The 16,262-nt window shown below is 41.9% G+C and overlaps 1 protein-coding gene across 1 annotated transcript in view; it reads right to left on the reverse strand.

Annotated features, from left to right (window-relative positions):
* Positions 1 to 16,262, reverse strand: part of stard9 (StAR-related lipid transfer (START) domain containing 9) — a 37,453-nt gene that overhangs the window by 15,114 nt on the left and 6,077 nt on the right. Inside the window, exons 4-18 of the mRNA XM_030116679.1 lie at positions 6,778 to 6,894; positions 6,385 to 6,417; positions 6,207 to 6,268; positions 5,875 to 5,987; positions 4,483 to 4,625; positions 4,275 to 4,342; positions 4,003 to 4,100; positions 3,684 to 3,893; positions 3,454 to 3,551; positions 3,274 to 3,351; positions 2,900 to 2,977; positions 2,389 to 2,568; positions 1,312 to 1,363; positions 863 to 988; positions 154 to 236 (exon numbers count right to left, since the gene is read on the reverse strand). Of these exons, the coding sequence (XP_029972539.1) occupies positions 154 to 236; positions 863 to 988; positions 1,312 to 1,363; positions 2,389 to 2,568; positions 2,900 to 2,977; positions 3,274 to 3,351; positions 3,454 to 3,551; positions 3,684 to 3,893; positions 4,003 to 4,100; positions 4,275 to 4,342; positions 4,483 to 4,625; positions 5,875 to 5,987; positions 6,207 to 6,268; positions 6,385 to 6,417; positions 6,778 to 6,894 (1,539 nt within the window). The remainder of the gene's footprint in view (positions 1 to 153; positions 237 to 862; positions 989 to 1,311; positions 1,364 to 2,388; positions 2,569 to 2,899; positions 2,978 to 3,273; positions 3,352 to 3,453; positions 3,552 to 3,683; positions 3,894 to 4,002; positions 4,101 to 4,274; positions 4,343 to 4,482; positions 4,626 to 5,874; positions 5,988 to 6,206; positions 6,269 to 6,384; positions 6,418 to 6,777; positions 6,895 to 16,262) is intronic.

Below are 16,262 nucleotides of genomic sequence, written 5' to 3' on the forward strand. Positions count from 1 at the left end.
CAGCCTTCTGGATAACCATATTATCAAACATGCTGGAGTTCAAAGAGGTCCGCCCACATAGACTCAGAATATTCCGTGGAAAAACTCAGATCATCATGATAGCCATCTTAATTAACAGCATCATATTCATTTTCAGGTGATCAGCACACCTACCCGTCTCCGTTCCCGAAGGACAGCTGCCTCTGCAGGGTGGTTGAAGCGGAACTTATGCACTCCTCCCAAAGTAATTACTGTCCCTGGAGATAGAGAGACACATCTTACACTGTGCTCAATCCATTGATTTGCATCGATATAACCAGAGATGCGAGTATGCGCGCGTGTGTGTGTGCTGCACTTCACAAGTGGAGCTGGGGTGGGTGGATATGAGTGCAGGCAAAACACTTTTATCCTTGGGATGACAGTGCATCAATACATGTGTGTGCATCTATAAATAATTGCACATTAACCTGCATCTGATATCCAGTCTGTCTTTCAGCATGAATATATAATTTTGCATTAACCTACATCCGCAGCAATTACTCAAAGAACTCGACGCTCGATGTTGAGTGTTGTTCATTTCAGACTTTGTGTGAGTGAAATTAAATTCTAATAACGTCAGAAGAGCTGAAAATGAAGGTTTATCTTGCTTATGAGAAAAACAAACGCTTGTTTTTAAATGGGTTTCAAGTGAGAATCAATATAAAATTATTTGGAATGTTTGTGATAAATGCCTTATAATAATAGCAGCTAGATAAATGTGAAATTTAAATGAATCATCAGGTTCAAAACACTTTTCTTTTGCACAAAGTCGACTATCTCTCAGGGAAATCCAAGGGGCACATGACAGTATGAAGTGATAATGTTGCTGAGGACTTGTACTGACCTTGAGCCAGCCTGCAGGGCTCAGTGACCTCTCTGCCGTTGAGCAGACAGACGCAGCCCGGTGACGGTCTGAACATTACCACACCCCTGTGGTTTTCAATCTCACAGCTGGCGTTTCCCTGCAGGACTGAAAACAGCATGCAGAAACACAGTCACAAATTTTGATGCTGTGCTGATGCAGCTTCTGCACTGCCTGACATATTCAGTGCTCAATCTAGCATTTAATCAAAAGGCAACAGTCCCTTTTAGGGGGTTACTATACTTTATCGTCGAGCACCTCTAACACCTTGTGCATGCTAACCGACGAACAGCAGGAAACCCAACAGAAGAGTTGTTGCTTAGCAGAAGTTTGGTATCATTTATGCTCCATTGGATGTATTAGGTGACTATGAATGGATAATTATTTGCAAAGGGCTAAGTAAGCATGCAAAAAATAAAAATAAAAAATACCTATGTGAGGTTCTTCAGATTGGCTCTGAGGTCCAATACAGGTGACTCCTTCCTGGAACACAAACACAATATATGTTCAGTATGTGTATGTTAAATCTGAATTAGAACAAGCCTTTTGCATTTTGGACCAGAAGCATATTATATGCAACATGCAAGAAAACTAATTGATAAAAATATTATAGAATAATCTTCTTCAAAAATGGTTTCTTTTCATCAAGTAATCCTGGACTTACCTGAGAAAAAGCTGTAATTTGTTTACTGTAAAGTCTCATTAATGGGATTAAAAGCTTTCTGGCGTGGTGTCAGGACCACATGTGCTCCCAGGTGGCCTCAGCTCTTCACATGCAGGAAACAGTGTAATTGTCAGGCCTAAGGGTACGCTTGTCATTGTCAGAATCAGGACAGCTTAAGCTCCCCTGAGTCCGAGCCTCAGAACTAAGAGCTCTTATCCAACCACACTCTATGCATTGCAGAAGGCATGCACGCGCTCATACACACACACACACACACACACACACACACACACCAAGGAGAACCTGACAGGACAGTTGGAAGAAAGAGTGGAAAGAGGAGAGACGCACCTTTTCTCAAGAGGTTTTTTCTAGCAGAACAGAGTAAGAGTAGTATGAGGAAGGAGAAGGAAGGAGGGAATCTAGTAGGAAAGAAAGAGATGGTTTTCATCAAGACAGCTGGAAAAACAAGTACATATTTGAGAAAAGTAGAGTAAATGCAAAGAAACACATTGCACCATACACTCATATCTCATGGGTCAAATGCAAGCTTACAAAAAAGGGAGAAGGAAATGTCATCTGTAACCAGCTCAACATTGTTTACGTACACATAAGATAGTAAGTCTAACATCTAAAGTGGCTCTTTTGGTTTCTCGCATCTGACAGGGGTCAGGTTCAACTAACTTTCCTTTTATAACTTGTTGAACCAACAATACATTTATTTTGGGAAATTAGTTCGTGTGCCACAAAAAAATGGGAGCAGGAACCATTTAAACTAAAGCATATTTAAAAGTGTACCATAGGCTACACAAATCTTTAAACAGGTCTGCCTTTTGGAACATCATACCCTCAGGTGATAGAAGACGACTCCAGTGCTGAGAACGTCTCCATCGAGGGCAACCAGGTGTGGCTCGAGTGAGTTGATGAGAAAACCAGCCCGGTCTCTGTTGATGTCCACACTGTACTCCTCCAGGAGCTCCTTCTTGTCCCTCCAGCTCTCCGACCAGTCCTTTGTCAGCTGCTCCACCTGTAAAGAAGACAATAATCCTGTTATACGGCACTAATGGGAAGTTTCTTCCTTTCCCGCCTGAAGATTGCTCCCGATTTTTTTTAGGTCAATATAAACAGAAAAAAAATCACATGACATGACTGAAAATGAATTTGCATGTTTCAAAACTAAACCTTGGTTGCTTCATGCAAACAAATCACTTTCAAATAATTTGTGTAAATGTCTTTTCTTTAAACTAAATTGTTACAAAAAAGAAAAAAGTCTGTATCATTAAAAACAATCTAAAATCCAAAACTCCTGATGCGCCTGAGATGGGCATGTAGAAGTATGTGTGTTCGCCATATGTTACCTTTAGTTCGTTTTGTAGCACCATTTCAGAGAGATTTCCATCCCTGTCATCACTCAGCGATGGACTGGGATTACGCTGCTGTCAGTCAAACGGATTGAAGGAAAAAAAAAAGATCAGTCACCATACTGCACAAAAGGAAAATGTCAAAGAAATTACATTGTAATGCAGCCTCCACCACCCCTGGGAGCAGAAATGACAGGAGGACACGAAGCCCTGTGTTGGGGATTTCGTATGAAAACTTGTAGTATGGGAATCTTTTATTCAACGCCTTACAGGAATTAGACGTCTTTTTTTTTTTTTTTGCAGGGTAAACCCAGCGGGGTGTATCCACGGGAGAGTTAGCATCACAATCTAGTGATGGAAGGTCACTATACCATTTCAAAGCTGAGCAGCATGCTCTTCAGTCTGTTAATCTCCTCTCTCAGCTCCCTGATGAGTCGAACATGTGCATCCTGCGCAGCAAACAAAGCATACATTATCCTCAACAACAAAAAAAACAACACAACCGATGATCAGACTTTAAATACTGGCGCCAACTAGTAACAGTCACGGACCTCATTAACACGAGGCTTGTTGACAATGTTTCTGGCGTGGGCAGCATAGCGCAGGGTGCTCAGGGTCTCATTGTAACAAGTAGCGGATGGTGAAACCGCTGTAAAACACAAAAAACACAAAAAACAAGCAAAGGTACAGCAGTTAGCAGACAAATACTGCAAGTTGGATGATCTAAAAAAGCTTTTAATCAAGCTGTCAAATCGCTTCACACTGAAAACGGAACACTTACTTGCAATCATGATGGTTTTTGAGTTCCCACCGAGGCTGTCTTTCAAAAGCCAGGTTAGGACTGAGTCTCGGTACGGAATGAAGCAGTGCCTCCTCCCGCCTCCGCCTCCGCCCGACAGGGAGCTGCTGTGGCTTCCCACCGTGCTGCTGTCGCCTTCAGAGGCCACGCTGTTGATACTCTGGCAGCTGCTCGACATCTGGGAGTTCTGAGCTGTGGAGGCAGTGGGAGAGAGATCAAAGTTAAAAGAAAAATCTATCTAAAATTAAAAAAATAAAATAAAATAAGACTTTAGTGAATATGGAGTAGTAATTTAATTTACCGAGAGCAGATATGACGATGCCCAAAGTAACCAGTGATTTGTTGATGTTGGAACCTTCGGTCAGTCTGTCCCTGCAGTAGTTCGGATCGGCGCGCTCACTGTAAAACAATGTAGCACATGAAGTTTGTGTCATGTCATTTGATATTCATCAAGATGCAGATAACACAAATAAAGGGTGGGAATCAGGGACCAGGTGTCAGATTCAGCACCCACTAGGGGGCACTTTTGTCAATGACAGAGTATGAGAGAGCAGAGGGGAGCTGCAGTTTTACCTCCCAGCCAAATCCACCAAGTTAATCTTGCTGACAGTTTCTGAAGGGAGATTATTTTCCAGGGTTGCCTGTGAAGAATAAAATATCAGTGCATATCAGTGATAAAGTCTGTGTGAACACTTCTGAGAGTGAGATTTTGAGAATGAAAGTACAGCTCAGCTGAAAGAGAACAGCTAACTTTCCCATCTGCAGCGACAGGAGCACTGACCTGGGTGTACTGAATGGTAAAGATAGCGTGGGATCTGCTGCTGGCGTCGTGGTTGTGTGTTGCAGCGGTCATGCGATTTGCGATGCCTTCTTCCAGGAGGTCCATGGCCTGTTTGCAGTCCGAGACCACGTGCTGCGACAGATCTGATAAAAAAAGAGACAATAATGTGGGTCAAGGTGATGAAATATAAAGTGAGTTTTTTGCTTGGTTTTACAGCAAAGCTAAGGCAATGGATATCTACTATCAGATTAATGTTACAATAATGGTGGACCATAAATGTTAAGAGGAACAGAAACATGAACAAACAGGAAGCATGCCTCATCAATGCTCCCTGATGACCTCTAACATTTCCCAATGCGTTTGGTTAAAAAAAATTCAAACAATGCTCCACTGCCTGGCGTGAATCACTCCATTTTGGGCAGCTGTTAAACACACGTGCACACACATCATCACAGAACATCTTAAACTATTTTTTTTTCCTCAGTCAGCCACTCAGTGAAAATATTTTACTTATTTAAACGATATAAACGATAGTTGTGACAGCCAAACAGAGTGTTAATGGGCAAGTGCTGAGGCATAAGACATGAAAACTGGGGATCGTAAAAGTGCTGTGTGTTTGTGTGTGTGTCTGTGTGTGTGTGTGAGAGAGAGAGAAAGAGAAGGCACTCTCCTTGGAACTACAAGGAAATGACTTCACTTCCTTTGGTCAACTGGGATTTCTCTTGATACAGACAATGAGTGGATGTGGGGCTTTAAACAGAGCCGGGTGATACGGAGCGAGAGAAAGAAAGAGAGGAAAAGCGCGAGGAGACGGACTGTGACGGAGGAAGAAAGTGAGAGACGAGAAGCTAAAAGAAGACTTGGAGTTAGAATTGGAGTGGAAGTCCAACTGTGGACCTGATCAAAAAATTAACTAGCGGACAAATTTCCAGTGCTGACCACGAACCACAGACAAAGTGATTTTACTAGAATCAACAATTACTCAAAATAGTCCTGAAGAGGTAGCAGAGTCAACTGCCAACTCCAAATTATATGACTGTGAGAAATAAAAGAAGGAAGACATTTGCTTAATGTGAAGCCATCTTCACTCTCTTGACATAAAAATGCGTTATAATCTCCTGACTATGTACAAGTGTTATGTCCATAATCCAGTGTTATGTAAATACATCAAGGTAAATAAAGTCATCGATCGGTCTCAGGTGCATGTTTTTGGAGGAACCAGAGAAAACCTATGCAAGCTAACTGCACAATAATATTCTTACAATGAGACAAGAGGCAAAGCACTGAACCACTGTAAGAAAAATCTGAGTCCTTTCACATCTAAACTGAGCTCATCATGTGAACAACACAGTAAAGCTTTGTTTTGACCGAGTACAGATGACTGAGACTCACCTTGTACATAAGGTCCTTTCTCTGGATGCTCTCGGACTCTCAGTGAAGCTCTCTTCTTCTGCTCTACCCCTCTCAGCAGGTCTCTAACGCGCTCATTATAGATCTCCAAGAAGCTGAAGGAGAGAAAAAGTGAGACAGAATCTTTAAAGCTATCACTAGAAATCTCAATTTTTAGTTCAACTACAAAATTGTATGTTCTGTTATTGAGATCAATCTATAACAATGAGTGAGGTACAAATGCTGAAATAGTCAAATATGGTCACTGGCCTGATGAGAAATGACAAAATATATATTTTTTTTGGTACAAAATATTTGGTCAGGCAATAACGCACCTTATTTCCACTCTGCTTGAGTTCTGCCCATCAGGAAAGGTGTCGTCATTTCTAAAGAGACCCTGTTTCGGGGGAGAGAAAAGTGCCCCCGTTACTCCCATCAAATGAAAAAGCAAAAAGCCGTAACACCAGCGTGCTTACTTGTTTCACCACCTGTAAGAATAAGAGGTAATCTTACCTGACAAATACGAGGTGTCAAGCCAATGGAGTCCTAAACAAGAAGAAATAAGACAATGAGAAACATCGCTCCTCACGCACTAACCAAAAACTTCCCTTCATGTGAGTAGTTGGACTTCAGATTCCCTGCAGATACAGTTTCCATTGATTGCAAATTATATTATTGGTGAAATGTGTTTTAAAAAAATGTCATGCCTCGCAGTAGCTGTGATTACATGGAACACAAGCAACTCGATCAAACACTGATCTTAAAATCATCATATGAACATGAATATCTGATAAGATTGGTCCTCAGTAACTGAGAATACGATTGAAAGAGCGTGTGTGTAGGAGTGTGTCACAGATAACTTAAGTCATATTGGAATAAAGGTAAGCAGGTAAGAGTCTTTCTCACCGGTGTCCCCATCATGGTGTAAGTCTTTCCGGATCCTGTCTGGCCGTAGGCAAACAAACACACATTGTATCCTTCAGAAGCTCCAGACAGCACCGACACACCCAGGTCCTGGAATACCTGAAGAGATTGAAAACACATCTCAACTCAGACATTTTCAAAACAAGATTTCATCAGACGTCTGTAAATAATCAGGTGAAGGAACGCGATTGGGTTCTCTCTGCACAAAGTTTTATTAACATTCAGATGACAAAGAGCTGTAGCCGGTATTATCAAATCTGAATATGAAGGATTCTGAACATTTAATAGAGAACATTTCACTGAGAAAGTTTCTGCTCTTGTGAACTGTCCTCTATGAGAATCACTCTGTGTTTTTACATGAGTGCAGACCTGCTCTATGGCTTCATGATCACAATGCTGTGGCGCCGGGCCAGTGGAGGGGAGGTAATGTTGTTTCCTGCTGAGGTGTTTGGGTAAGGAGCAGGGAGGTCAGCTAATACTCTGGGTAAACAACTTTGCAGAATGTGTATGGGAGAGAAACAAATGTGAGGGTAAAAGTTCTGTGAAAAGAGACTGAGTCAGGAAAATAAACCTCGACTGAAAACACCACTCAGAGATGGGAATCCCAGAAAGTCCCACGAAAAATAATCAATTGGGACCTTTTGTTTAGATTCTTTGTGTCTGCATACGAGCCCCAGAGTATAAAGATTAAAAGGACAAAGCCGAACCAAAAACTTTCTGACAAAGAGCTTTAAAGTCAGTGTAGCAAACTTGAAGTCTTTGCAGTACAGTATGCTGCTGCATAAAGTTAGGTTATCAAACTCGCCCTCTCGCTCGTCACTGTCAATTCTAATAGCAGAAATATTGCTTGAAAATTAAATACTGAATTGAAAAATTAGCTGACATATTAGAAAAGTTATGTGAAAATCTCCAATACAATACTAGAAACCTGAAAGTCACGTAACATCATTTCAAGTTTTATCCTATTAAAACATTCTTTAATAACACATCTGACAAAAAGGCTTAGATCCAAATCAAGGGTGGTCAATACACAGTGAGAAAGTTTTATGTGAAACACAGAGGCACAGGATTTGCAGATATTTATTTTTGATTCTTATCAAATCCCAAAATATTGAATTATTCCAACAGATTTAACAGCACGAGACATAGTTTTCAAGAAGAGGAATGCGAGTGTTTACCACTGAATTCTAGTCTGTGATGTGAGTGAAAGTGTTGCTGGTTTGAGGGAAGGCAAACAGACTAATTATCAATCATCTGTACTGTTGTTCACTGCTGATAAGCTCCATCTGAATCAGCTCTCAAGGACATGTGGCCTTAACTGCAATCTGAAGGCTCAGTCCAAAGGCAACACATGGCTTGAGGGGGGGTAGCAACCTGATCCGAGCCAGACCTGAGAGACAGCACATTCAGCTCCAGAACCATAACACACCCGGGGATCAATGAGGGGGCCTCTCCGCCTGGCCTCCGGGCTCTAGACTGGACCACGGAGACTGGTGGGTAGGTACACAGTGGATCGAGCAGGAATGCTCTCAAAGCCACCACAACCGGCAAGGATCAAACACCAAAGTACTTTCAACATACCTCCCATGTGTTCGAGTGTGTATCTGTGGCACGGCCAACCACTGTCAGGAGATGCGAGAACCTGGAGCTGAGCCTGTGTATACTCTAGCTTTACAGAGCGGTGGGAATCGGTTTAAGTTGGATGCGGCTGAAAGCGCTTGTGAAAGGCCCGCGCCTTGTGAAAGCAACCTCGATGTTCACTGTGAGAACCTGTGAGGTGATGCTCCACAGACCTGAGTTTTTCTCAACAGAAATAAAATGCTGTGCAGTGACATGACAGACGGAAACTGGAGGCCGATGATCCACACTGGATTCAGCGTGATACAAACATAGATATCATCAAAGTTGTTTCAAAACACACAATGATCATTGTTTGGAATAATAATTGTCACTACAAAGTCATTAGAACTTTTAAAGTAATATTTGGTGTGAAAAAAAATGTACAAGAACAGTATTAAGAGTTTGTAATGTAAACTTCTTTATGCTAACATTTTGAATAAATCAATTAAAAATAAAGTCCAATGTGGATCTTCTTGAACGATTAATGTGTAGTCCCTGCCTACTCAGTATTGAAAGACACACGTTCTTCTAGTAAAAGTGTTGCTGCAGTGGCTGTTTCTCCTCCAATGTCTTCTAAATCACTCCGCAAGTACATGGATAGAAACACACAACAGCTAATTAGCTGTGTGTAACGATAATTTCAGATATACCTGACACAAATTTTGCTATTTAAACTGTATCGTGATTGAAAAGTAAAATTGTGACTGCATGGAAAATATCTTTGCCTCAGTATAACTGGATCTTATATCCACTAATGCCCTTGTGTAAACCAGAAGGGAACTCTTAAAATCTAAGATCGAGGAACATATTACAACAGAGAGATATTACAGAACTGTTCCTTTGTATACGGCCAATTGGAGTTCAGACCACCAAGTGTTTCCCCTGTGTGTGTTTTTTTTTTCCTTTTTGCTGCACAGAGACTTAAACACAAAGACAAAAAGCAGCGCCGCCCCTGTCTTGTCCTAATCCTACTTTTCAAAAGCAGACAGACACTCTCTACCCTCTGAAACACAGAGAATCAATACAGCTCTTGTTAAAGTTGACCCTCTTAAATTCACTCTATGGGGGCTCGAATGAGGCTGAGGGTCCCACCAGGACTAGTACAAAGAGCAGGAACTTCACTTGAACGGTCTGCTGTTCTGAACTTGACACTCTCTTTACTCCCGGCACACTCTCTTTACTCTTTTCTCCCTTTCCATTATCTTTTGACATTTGATTTAACTTTAACATTACCAGAATACTTTATATAACCTCTGAGAAAAAAACATAAAAAGGCACTCAAACCTACTTTTTAACCTCTGTCCATAAATAAAAACAGCACACGTGAATTTTTCTATAGATGTGTTACTAGGTGCCATTAAGTAAATGCAGTTTATAATCATTGTCACATAAAATTTAAATCGCTACATTGTAATTTGTGCCAAATCTGCTCTGCCTACTTGAATGGACACAGCCGTCCTGTCTCACATACTTTCACAGCTCGCAACACCCTGCAGCAATCCGGGTGTACTTTTCAAAGAACAAAGCGGGTAAGGTTCGGGTCAGGTTGTATTATCAGGATAGAAATGTAGTCCACAATCAAATGAGGCAGGAGAAAAACCGCCTGCAGAGAAGGTTACAAGGCCAGAGCCACAGTGAGCATGCAGCAGCGTCAAACTCAAAACACAGAGGGAGCAGACTAAACACTGCCCTGAACAGGAAGGCTATCATCAGCAGGCGTGTGTATTTACATGTGTGTGTATCCCTGTCAGATCAAGTGGCAGAGCAGCAGTGAAAGCCAAACCGTACACAATCATTCAATAATGAAGAGGAAAGAGAAAATGGGCTTTGTTCTGCTTCAGGAAATGCACGTCAGGTTCATCAGGTAGAAATACAGGACTAGGAAGGAAGACGCAAACAAAAGCTTTGAAAGGATGGCAGGACGCCTCCACGTTCAACAGCACTCATTGATTCCCTTCCAGCGCTGGAGGGACAACAGTGTGTGGTTTAGGAGGTGAAACTGGTTCCCTCAACAAGAAGACCATTGGACTTTTCCACAGCGATCAAAGCTGCTTCAGAAAATAAGATTATAAAAAGGGTTGATATTTCAGCACCGTAGTTTTCCCATCAAATACAAGTTTACTGATTAGTGAAGCCCAAACGTTTTCATAAAGAAATAAAAAGAAACACACCGCAGTTGCATAAGTTCACCACAACTACAAAACTTACTTCACTTTGTTCTCAGACCTCTTTCATGAAAGTCTTTACTTCACATCGAGACACTATATAAACGCTCCTCTTTTGTTTCCAAGAAGCTTTAAGTTCTTATGAGCCTTTCAGTGCCTGACTTCTTCTGGTTGTCACTCAGGGTGACTGAGCCTTTGCTGCTCAGGGTTTTCTGTTCTGGAACTGTTATACTGAGAATCTCAGGTCCTCCATTTCTTCTTTCATATCTTGAAATTCACTTATATGGCTTTTATTTAACTTTCGTATGAGTTTCATTTGATTGCTTTAGTCTCATTTTCACTGATTTCAACTCCCTTGTTTTTGTCATTGATCCTTTTATGGTTAAGTACTTTGTAGCCACAATTCTGAAATATGCTGCCTGAATTAAGCAATTGTTGCTTTTATTAACTAAATAATTTGTATGTTGGAAAGTTTCACATAAAAATATTTTGAATATAAAAATGGCATATACCCACAGATTAGGATATGATGCTCTAAAATGTTCTTACATTTTACATCTTACACATTTGAGCTGACTGATTTGAAGGGATGACAAACTTCACTGTGACAAGAATCAAGTGTCACGTGCATCAAATGGCGTTGGACACGACTAATTGCAGAGACACAAGGTCTTGTGGAAAAACAAGGAACTGGCCACGTTCCGTGCCAGAGATCAGGACGGTGATAAATGTTGTTTTTCAAGTTTGTTTTGAACGACAGGAAACGCAATTTTTCTTTTCAAAAGGCAGAGCTTGGTTTGTAGCCTGGCAACATGAAAGAAAAAAAAGATTGGTGTAAGTTCAGTAAATCAGGTGAGAAAGGTTAAGAAGACATGGAAAACTCATGACGGAGTGACAGTCTGATGAAAAGAGGCTGACAAGAGTGAAAATGTAGTAGTGCAGTGCCTAATGAGTTAAGTTACGTAATTCCTGGATGTGGAAAATGCCAATTGCTGGTCTGGTTTTATGTGGCCTCCTTTACACTAAAACCCTGGAGAAGTATTTATGTGCAGTGTGTGTGCGTGTGTGTGTCACAAAGCCTGATGGCACGTAGCCAAAGCAAAGCCCTCTGCCACATTTAAAACTCTGGCTTCTCCTCGCCTTTTGCCAGGTTTGACGTAACCAAAAAAAAGGCCAGGATTAATTTTGCCTCCAACAATCGCTCACACTGGCAGGGAGTCTCCAAGCACGACGCAAAGACTGTAAAAGCTATTCAGCTTTCCCTTCATTCTATTACCTGAAGGGGAAAAAAAGCAGAAAAACAACCCCTCCACTTCTATAAAATCATTTCCCCTCTGTTTTTTCCCTCCTTATACAGCAGTGGACAGCTGCAGCTGGGACGAGGGTCGCTCAGTCCAAGTCCCACGCTTTCCAAGTGGGTCAGATAAACACAACAGCTGGACTCTGAGCTACAAACTAAAATGCCTTTGTTTGGACGCACGAATACAACGTCACAGGAGAGCTTCACGTTTCCTGCAAGGAATTGGGAGTCTGAGGTGAAATCTGCAGAAATGCACAGGGATGACCGCCGTGGGGAATGGAGGCAGGGACAGAACACGGGGAGACGGATTCACACGCGGGGAGAGGAAGCTGTTTGGCTGGAGTTCAACAATGCTCTCGTTTGTCACACTCGGACAGAATTTGTAGGTCAAATTAGCATGGAAGGGCAGAGAGGCTGGACGGGAGGGAGGAGGGAGAGACAGAGATGTTCAGGCTGCTCTTCATTACTCAGGCTTCCCCACACATGGGAACCAAAAGCAGCGGAGGAAAAACTGGAGCAGAGAGGACGGACACGTGAAAAAAAAGAAGAAAAAAAAATTTTACGGAATCGGGGGCACTCAACTTTTACCCGTGCACTTCTGTTGCAACTGACACGGGTTCTAAAACAAACAAATAAAACCCTTTCTGGAGAGAGGCTGGGGATTTGTGGCTCCTCCCCAATCCTTGTTAAAGGAACCAGAGCAGAACACAGGAGAGTGGCGCTGTATTTTGTAATCTTTATGGCAAGTTAGAAACGACTTCTCCAGGCTTCAGACCGATGGGAGCCTTGGGTAATATCCATACTGCCTGAGCTCCTTCACAGGGGAATCAACTGGCACATAATTCTACAGTTTGACCTAATCTTAAAGCTATAAAAGCACTCTTTCACATGACGTCAGATTCTGTTTTTAGGACCTTTGTCCATCAACTAGTCTCTAAATAACTACTGGGGCTCTTTAATTTCCTTAATTTCCACTGTTAGATACACGGTTATATTTTTATGATGTGATTAAAGTAGAAAATAATACAATAAATTTGGCAGATTTATTCATTACAGTAAATTAACTTAGGAGAAAAAAAACAAAACAGATAACTTATAATATAAAAACAACTGCTACTATTAATTTTAGCTATCCTATAAACACGGACACAGTTGACTTGCATTAATCCTCTGGTGGTGGACAGACCTTTTATCTTATTTTACTGGATCGTCTCTGAAGGGAAATTTCTTTTTTGAGATGCGGCCAAGAAACACACCAGTATAATACAAAAAGACCACAAAAAAAAAATAAATGCATACATACCGCTAAAACATCATGAGAACATTTTAGTGCACTTTAAGAACAGCAATAACACTTTTGTCAGTTTGTCAATAGTGTTTTCAGGAAATAAAATCCTGAAGCTGTTGTGCATTCTGCAGTTTTGCTGACAACAGCTCGAACAGGGCTTACTCCAATACAACAATAAAACAAGCAGATCTAACAGATATTGGGAATACATGAGAGTTTGTCATCAAACCATACAGCCAAGTATTTGTAAGGCCGACTTTCTGAAGCTCATCAAGAACAATCACAGTGTCGTTAGCATAAAGACGGAACCTAATATTTAGCTAATTTTAAAATGTACTCTCAGTGGTGTCAAAAAACAGTAAAACTGGACAGATGCAAAAATGGAGCTTTGTGGAAATTCCTATGAAATCTCCATAAAATCAGGTTTAAGGCTGTCTACCAAAACACACTGCGCTCTTTCTGGGAGCAAATATGCACTGTAATTCAATAAAGTAAAACAAGGCAAGACAAATACACGAGTAACGTGAGCATGTTACAAAGCTTCTTTTTTCATTCTAAAGGTTCAGTGAGCCCCGGATCACTTGCTTCTCTCAGCATGTTCAGGATCTCCTGCAACAAACTTTCTCTTTCTCCAACTTTACAGACAAAAAGAAGTAAGCCTCAGCTGATTTATTAAACCCAGGTGTTTTGACTCGTATCCATACGGAGCAGACCTTATACGTCTCTGTTGACAGCATGTGGGATATTTGGGCGTGCTGTTTGTAGTTAATTCAAACCAGCATGAACTGGACTCTTGGCCGTCCCTGCAGCCATGTGTTCAGAGCGGCTAAACGCTCACGTGTGTGGACAGAGGAACTACTCTTCCCCCCACTGACACAGAGACCCAGAAACCCTGTGAGTATAATCAAATCATGCACTGCAGAGATAGACAGAAGAGGAAGAGGAGGAGGAGGAGGAGGAGGAGGAGAGGGGAAAAACCCCAGCGAGCCGATTCCTTTGGCAAAAAGAAAAACATTGTGCTCTGAGCTGAGCCCTCAGCAGCAGTGACGTCCGAACGCTGAAATTTTACTGCAAAAGCGTACTTAGTGGAGCAGCTGTGAGTGTGGCAGAAAAATGCTGGAGGTTGTACACTGGACCCCCCTTACCCATTCTCCCTCCTCCTCAGCACCGCTTTCCCCGCTCTGTAATCACTCTCTCTTGCATATCTCTATTAAAAAGTCTATTTTCAAACCCACAGTTTTTCTTTATTTTTCCATGTGTCTTATATTTAGAAACTAGTAATAAACAGGGTTTTGTTTTCGTTTGTAAAAAAGAGAAAAGCTATTCATTAACTCACTATGGGCAGAAAACAAAGGCAACATTTAGACAAACACACCAACTTTCCTGCTGCATTAGCTCAACAGCTGGCTTCCATTAGAGATTATAAATCATCTCAAGAGCTCTGCCTTTTCACCTGGAGGAGTCTGTCTCCTTCTTGTGCTCCTACTCTCCTCCTGAAACTTTTCACGACCAAAGATCAAAGAGCGTCGCACACGACTGGAGTCACCATCATTCCGGTCACAGTTTCTAATGCATTAACTCCAGCTATAATTACACTATTGCAGTGCACTGTTTGAATGTTTTTGCTAAATGCTCAGTCTATAGGTGTGCTTCTTTTCAATGTCGTTCTTCATTAAGCTACTGTGTGCAACTTATAAGTTGCTCTTCAGACGTATGCTGTGTTTAAAATAACATTTCTGAAAGACTGAAACCCCCCCATGAGTGACTGAGGTAAACTATCAGTGATGCATGGAGCTCCAGAGCAGAAGCAGGGAGGGAGGTACAAGGGATGCAGGACCAGTTTCCCTGGAGAGGGACAGAAAGAGGGGGGAGGGGGGGGGGGGGGGGGGAGGGGGGGGGGGGGGGGGCTGGGTGTGGTGAGATAATGTTGGACTGGAAAAGCAGGAGTTACGTTCCAGTTTCCCCAATTCTCACTGCCCCACAGGTTCAGACTATTCCAGTCCCATGAGACTGCAGTGTAATAAGACAAAGTCTGCCTTCCAGCTTTGAAGGACTGCATGAAAAAAACAGTTTGGAAGTCGAAGCCGCTGGAAAATGTAACAGAGCAGAGATATGATCAGCTTGTTAGGCTGGAAATTATGTAAGAAATATTTGTATATGGAATCTGAGGCCATTAGTAAAATGAGGCGGCGCAAGAGAACATAGTAACTAAAAGTGATTGTAGATAATAAACATGCAAATTTCTAACTGGCTAGTTGGACAGTCACTTCACTGCTTTTAAACTGAAACATCCACCAGACAAAAAGCTGCATTTCCCCGGCTTCCTGCCATGAAATTCAAACTCTTATTTACGTCAGGCTTCATGGGTTTAATTCCATTGGACTAGGAAATTTGAATATTTTCAACTGTGATGTCTGATCAGTAAACGGCTGATGTAGTGGTAAAGGACAGCCTTTGTTAAAGAGACAACTCTCATGCGAGAAAAGAGGTCAGATTTAAATCCCGCAGCTCAGTCCATCACTGGCACTCTTCTTTCGCCCACCCAAGGTCAACAGAGGAATGTCTTGTTGCGACCAGGCCACTGTGACTGGACATAATTCTGCTGAGGAGAGACGCAGCTGAAGCCAGAGGGGAAGAAGTGTTGTGTTGTCTGTTGCTCTGAGCAGTGTGTGGGCCGCCATCACAGCAATGCCGTTCTCAAACACACACACACAAAGCCAGCTCTGACAAGACTGGAGAATGGCAGCGAGAGCATGGCAGAGCCGGAACGATGGAAAAACCAAACCAACCGCAAGACCGTTTTGTTTGGTGTCGAATTTCTGGAAAAATTGGAAATACTAATTAAAAACAAAAATGACTAATAAACAAGTTTTGGAGAGATTTTCCATGATGGAATTTGGCTCAACTTCCTCTTGATCTAAAGCCCATTTCAGGTTCCAGCAACACCCTCCAATCAAAGCAACACAGAAATATCTAATCGTCCAATCACAGTCTGGACATGAAAAGAGAGCCGTGTCTAGTCGTGCCATTTCTGAGGCAAAGAGAATTCTGGGTAACAGATGGAGTTGATATTATATCCCTCAAGTGGCCATCT

This window comes from Salarias fasciatus, chromosome 19 (assembly GCF_902148845.1).
Source record: "Salarias fasciatus chromosome 19, fSalaFa1.1, whole genome shotgun sequence".
In the NCBI taxonomy this organism is placed as follows: domain Eukaryota; kingdom Metazoa; phylum Chordata; class Actinopteri; order Blenniiformes; family Blenniidae; genus Salarias; species Salarias fasciatus.